Source organism: Nicotiana tabacum, chromosome 14 (assembly GCF_000715075.1).
Source record: "Nicotiana tabacum cultivar K326 chromosome 14, ASM71507v2, whole genome shotgun sequence".
NCBI lineage: Eukaryota > Viridiplantae > Streptophyta > Magnoliopsida > Solanales > Solanaceae > Nicotiana > Nicotiana tabacum.
The window spans coordinates 13,548,591-13,555,121 of NC_134093.1; the positions used below are offsets into that span (position 1 = coordinate 13,548,591).

General features: G+C 35.5%; 1 protein-coding gene across 2 annotated transcripts; it reads right to left on the reverse strand.

Annotated features, from left to right (window-relative positions):
* Positions 1 to 226: 226 nt before the first annotated feature.
* LOC107764043 (protein WVD2-like 3) lies at positions 227 to 5,336 on the reverse strand. Of its 2 annotated transcripts, none has more exons than XM_016582599.2 (7): positions 5,194 to 5,336; positions 1,916 to 2,476; positions 1,687 to 1,775; positions 1,488 to 1,575; positions 1,206 to 1,277; positions 958 to 1,068; positions 227 to 758 (listed from the first exon to the last, which is right to left on the reverse strand). In XM_016582599.2, the coding sequence occupies exons 2-7, from the start codon at positions 2,468 to 2,470 to the stop codon at positions 465 to 467; spliced, it is 1,209 nt and encodes a 402-aa protein (XP_016438085.1). In that variant the 5' UTR covers positions 2,471 to 2,476; positions 5,194 to 5,336; the 3' UTR covers positions 227 to 464. The 2 variants fall into 2 exon arrangements, with proteins under 2 accessions (XP_016438085.1, XP_075085451.1); XM_075229350.1 differs by having other exon boundaries at positions 5,106 to 5,292.
* Positions 5,337 to 6,531: the final 1,195 nt, after the last annotated feature.

Here is a 6,531-nt window from a genome sequence, read left to right on the forward strand (position 1 = left end):
CGTGCTTTGACTATTCCACCAGCACATGTAGTGAGTAACTCTGCCCATCAAAACTTAAACAGACTATTTGTCTCTTTTGGAACTTAAACCTTGATCTCTCATAGTTTTCATCCCACTTCATTGACCACTGGTCCACACTGAAGAGACATAGATAGTACTAAGATCACTAAGGCAGAACATTGACAGACATGCTACTATTCAAATTGCAATTTACAAATACAAAGTGGTCATGATAGCCAGTTTCTTCATAGATAGATTACAAGAAAATGAGTCACTTTACACAAGTATGGACATAACTTACAGAAATTTACACTTCATAAATAAACGCCACACAGATCACTGCAAAAAAGCTTTTGCAGTTTAAATAACAGTCAAATGCACAACCCTTAACAGCAGTTACAAGAAGCAAAAGAAAAGAAAAGAAAAGTTCCTCCTCTTATTAAATTAGAAGACTCACAAAAGGCTCAAGAATGAACAGTTATGTCCACATTCATTTCTTCATGTATCTTAGTCATATACGACTCATTTATCTCCTCTGCATGATTGGCCTCATTGTTAAATTTGTAAATGGCAGTACTGCTCTGAATATTTACACGGTCTTTCCTATTTCTGGAATCAAAGGCAGCATTTTCATTGTAAACTTCAAGACTGTGGCAAGTTCCTCGATCATAAGCGCCCATCCCTTTGTTTAAACCAACTGAGTCACTGCAGCTCTTCCTTCTGCCCAACTTCGGTGATTTCGCACGTGTTGGCGGTGCCTGCAGTTCAAAGCAATAAGAATTTAGAATTATAAGGTGGTTATATTCCATAGACAGTTAAGGATATCAACATTTGAGTAACCTTGTCGGCACTTTCACACACTCGTAAGGCCACTTACAACAATGGAAATATTTAAGTGCAGATCAAAATTTTGGTGAACACCTTCTTCAATCCATAACAGTGACGGTAATGCATTACCTTCTTCAGTTCAGTCTTTGGTGGAGGTCCCTCGTGGTAGAAGCTTGGCATTGGACTTGCCTTAAACATCAAACTTTTTCTCAGTTGCTTTATAGCTGCCACTCTCTCTTCCTAATTATTGAAGGTAAGAAATAATGAAGGAAAAGATATTTATAGTTGAAGTTAAGATATTCATATACTCAGTCTTCCATTGGTATTCCACTTATACTAGAATAACAAGCAATAGTGGTAACAGCAATAAGATGCACCTTTGTCCTTGCCTCCCATTGCATTTTCTGGGCCTCCATAGCTTGATGTTTCTCCTCTAATTTTGAGTAGAACTGCAAAGAGAAAATCAATATAAGAACTAACCAATATTTAAACATTTTACTTTAAGAAAAGAAGTGAAAATTCCTTTCTCATCGTTGTTCTTGTTGTCATTTAAAAGGGGCTAAGTGAGAGGAACAACATTGTAGAAAGTAGGAACCCGAAACACAATAAAACATAGAACTAAATGAGCAGTTTCTGCAATTCAGTAAATCAACAGCTACCTCTTTCCTTTTCTCTGCCCGTTCAGATAATCGGAATATAGGGGCTGACGCAGCAGTGGCCCTGGATTTTCTTGATGGTAGCATAGCACTTCTCATTGTGGATAAGTTATCAAATAGCAAAGCAGCATCATAAGACAAGGGAACACATTAGAAATAGCGCAAACCTTATTAACTTAAATCAGGAGGAGAAAGTGGATACCAAGAAGTAAGTGAGCATGAGTCTTCTTCATCAGAATGCTTCTTATTATCAGGTTGTAGCGGCTTCCTAGTTGCAACTGGTGAGGACACCTGGACACAAATACAATAGTCACGGAATCAGTTACTAACAGGCAGTTAGATCCATAGACTAAAAGTGTAATCACTAAGCATTAACATTTCTGAAACAGTAACAAATTTAGGAGGAAGCTCTCTCATCATAGGAAACTAACCTGGTTTTGTTTCGTACTTGGGACTCGCGAACTATTGGCTTCAGGTGACTTATGCACAAAACTAACATTGTCTAGATCATTCCCAACAAGACGAGTTCCTTGAGACGCACGCTTCTCAGTTGCCAAAGCAAATGGCTGAGGAACTGTACACTTTGTTTTGCAGTTTCCAGCAGTAGATTTGATTGCCGATTTCACTGAGGCTCTTGACCTCTTGTTATCATCTTTTAATTTTGAGACTTCAGATTTGTTCTCCTTTGTAGGTAATTCAGTCTCACATTTTGAGCTCTGTGTATATTGCTGGTTGGTACTTTTAACTTCACAAAGTTTTGATATCTCAACTGATACTTCAGCTGTGCATTCCTTCACTTCATACTCCTTTGTTTCAACACTCTCATTCAGCGTATCAGTTTCTTGCTCCCCTATAGTAAGCTTCGGTGACTGAACATCTTGATTACCGTCAATTATGTAACTTGAATCTGGAGACGCACCATCACAGTAACTTACGCTACCATTTTGCTCCTTGTCCATACAGATATCAGTAACTTCCAGCTCCATCAATCTCTGAGATAAAGTAAAATAAATAAGAAAGCATTAAATAAAACTACGGGCTTCAAACATGAAAAAATATCTGTTTGATCCACCACATATGGATCATGTAATTTAGTTATTTGTCTACCAAGAAAATGTTTGCTTACTCATATACTTTTATGTATCTAAATTTTTTTCTTCATCCATCTAATGTTTTAATCAATCTATGCACACTGATTACTGAATAAGCAAGTGCATGCATTAAACTGAAATAGGTCCTTTAGAAAATAACTATATGAAACAGAGATCTAGCAAAGCACACTTTGAACTTTGCAGTTGGAGGCTTGGAGCTACATTTATCTTAGTTTGAACTTTGAAGCCACTAAATTGCGCACATAATGAATTTAAGATACCCATATAACAAACACATAAGGCTTGCCGTCATAATTAGCGATGGACTAAATCAAAAAAGAAAAACCACTGATGTACTTTATGTAATATTTGATCATTAATGTCCTTCTATTTGTATATTTTATAGTCAGGACAAACTACAAAGACATTTCATCAAAATAAACCGAAGTTTCTCTAAGGACTATGTTATCCATTGTTAAACTTGCTCATGTCTTTAAATGAGGGAATACCCCAACCCCAAAATTCCAGAATCTGAGTATTGAGCTGCCTTGGAGTCTGAGCATCCCCTCACGATAGCCAAATTTCAAACCAGTCACAATCTCACGAAAAATTAGTCAACATCTCGTCACTGTCATTATGTGTTTGACACCAAATGATTTAATGTAGAGCTTTTTAACGAACATAGGGTGATAATAATAGAGCCTTTGCAACAGCAAAATAAAGATGGAGACTACAGTTTAGGCAACATGAAAAGGTAACCCCACAATCATGAAAAGGAAAAGAGGCAAAATCTTTTTGTTCCTCAACAATTAAATAAGCAAAAGGAACATAAAGATAGCAGTACTAGTACTATGGCTCAAGAAAGGAAAGTCGATACCTCAAATGATAACACCAGAACATTTTCCCCACACCAGGTGATCAATTCCATTTACATACTATGTGAATATGAACCTCAACTTATAAACAGAAAGCATCCATATATACCTATATATGAAAATAAGTGGCTACAGACTACAGTAAGCAGGAAATCCAAGAATTCCAACGAGTCAACAGTTTGTGTCTGAACTTTATGGGATCGAGTTCGAAAATCTAGCACAGCTCATTTGATTTACTGAATTTGAAATCCTTCATAACTTATTTAGTGCATACACATATACAGGGTCTGAACTAAAGCTACTAGGTTTGGATGAACCTATTTTCTATAACCTAATTTTTCCATACTACATCTGCCCCTGTTTGTTAAGGAGGTTCTAGATAATAGTGATTGGAGAAAAGATAGAATCTTTTACATGCATTTCAATGGAAATGAGTAACTATTTTGAAAGTTAGAAACACATAAGTCCTTACAACAAGCAATATACATTAGGGATACACGAACAAGAAAAACCACATATCTCTTCTGAACATTATCAGTGCTGAATGTATGATAGGAGCCAACAAATATTTTATAAGTGCTAACTAATTAATCCGTCCCAAAATATTTCGCATATTCCACTTCCCAGAAGTCACACTAAGCTCAGTAACAGTCTAAGGTGTGTCTTTTTCCACTTTGATGGAGTATCATTTTAGCTCAAAATAATGACTAAGTTTATCCTCACTAAGGGCAGTCCGGTGCACTAAGCTCCCGCTATGTACGGGGTTCGGGGAAGGGCCGAACCACAAGGGTCTATTGTACGCGGTCTTACGCTGCATTTCTGCCAGAGGCTGTTTCCACTGCTTGAACACGTGACCTCCTGATCACATAGCAGCAACTTTAACAGTTACCCGAAGGCTCCCCTTCAACTTTATCCTCACTAAGCAAAAAAAAAAAAAGCCAAACAACTTGGGACCGAGGGAGTACCAGCTGAAACGTAGAAAAAAACAAAATTACATGTATTGGTGTCATGTAAAACGAAACATTGTAAATTTTCAGGAACCCCAAATCAGAATTTCACCTCTAAGTCAACCTCTAAAATCTGAATAATTCTATTTAATTAATGGAAAAAAATCATTCCAAGACTCCAGAACTTCACTTGATTCTTCAACTGAAATGTGGAGTCAGCTGAAAAATCACAATTTTACCCTCATAAACCCATTTCAAGACTCCACAGTCCACATTCCTTAGCTCCTTCTAAATTCTTACACCTACCAAAACTATAGCTAAAACCTCAGTAAAGTCAGCCCGGTGCACTAAACTCCCTCCGCTATGCATGAGGTCCGGGAAGGGCCGAACCATAAGTGTCTATTTATTGCACGCAGCCTTAACAAGAGCCTGTTTACACGGCTCAAACACACGGACTCTTGGTCACATGCCAGTTACGCCATGTCACCCCTTCAGTAAAACCTCGGTATTTATACCCAAAAGGACTCATCCTTTAAAACAACATTTGCTTTTAAAAAAACAGTGTTGAGACCCTATGTGGATCTAAACCCAGAATTTACATTGCATTAAAACCAAAAGTTCCCAATACAAGAACCAATAACAACGAACCAAATGAACTCACAGTAAATTTAAATTTACAAAAAAAAAAAAAAGGGAAGAAAGATTTACCAAAAATGTATCAAGAAGAACAAGAACATTAAACCCAGAAGAGAGATGTGTAATGTGTGTGAAATGTTTGAATTTTTTTGTAACTGACCTTGGAAAGGGTGTACTTAGTTTGTTTGTTTGGGTTTGGGTTTAGTTGTTTCTGTGAGTTTGCGCCTTTATCCAGCGGTTCAGGGAGCGGTGTGTCACTATATGTAGGTCGTCCCTGTTACTGATATATTTATATGTCTCTGCTTCTCAACTCCAAATAATTTAATGGAAAATAGAAAAAAAGGAAAAAGGAAACAGGAATAGATAAAATAATAATAGTAGTAATAATGATAATAAGACCAAAAAAAAGAGGATTTTAAGTATCAATAAGAAAATAGAAAAATGAGAGATCTCTTTTTATTTGTTCCAATTTGTTCCTAAATAAGGAGCCAAAATTTTAATCTAATGGGTTCTGAATTTTAAAATAACGACTTTAAGTATATAAATTTAATACTTATACATGTTTAATGAATTTCTTAATACAAATACACTATTTGAGTAAAAATACTATTTGTTAGTAAATTTCAGGATACTTTCTAGATCCTTTAGGCAGAAAAAAATGAAAAAATAGTCTCTTTAGTTTGAGAGTTGAAAATGGTCCCTTAAATATATTCGTCAAATAATTAACAAACGCTAATTATTAGATTCAACAGGATATTATGGAAAGGAAAATTAATCAGAAACAGCAAGAAAATCAGTCAAATCCCAAAAATCGCTACGCCTCAATTTGAACCAAACACCAGAAATAGTAAAATAATGTAGAAAGTACATATCAAATAGTTGCACTAAACTCCAGAAATAAACAAAAAATAGTAGAAACTGCAAACCTACATCACCAAACGTGAGCTCATGTTAAACTCCTTTTATTTTCAAAACTTTCGTTGAATTTAATTCAAGGCTTGTTTAATATTTGATGAAGATCAAAAATGCTATTTTTTACTAACTTATAAAATTAAAACTGCTTTAAAATATATTTAAGGGATCATTTTTGTCAGTTTTCACTTAGGTGCATGCATTCATAGGTTGACAATGTGAGAACTGGAACTGCTTTTCCTAGAAAAATTCTGAAGCGTAATATTAATACTTTTGATCACAGCTCAGGGGTTAACTCATACCCCTGAAAACGATGCACTTGTTTACCTATTATTGGTAATATATATATATATATATATATATATATTATCATCCAGTTAACCAAAAAAAAAGTGGAAAAAGAAAAGAAAGAAATATGAAAACCTTAATTAGGTATAATAATGGCTAAGAGGCCAATGAAATTTGAACTTGTTACAGCCAACACACATCTATATTTACCTAAGCTAAAAATTGAACAATCACCCAAAGATGTAGCTAGGCGACGTAATTGAGCTTGTCACCCTTACCGAATTGTCTTAATTCAGAA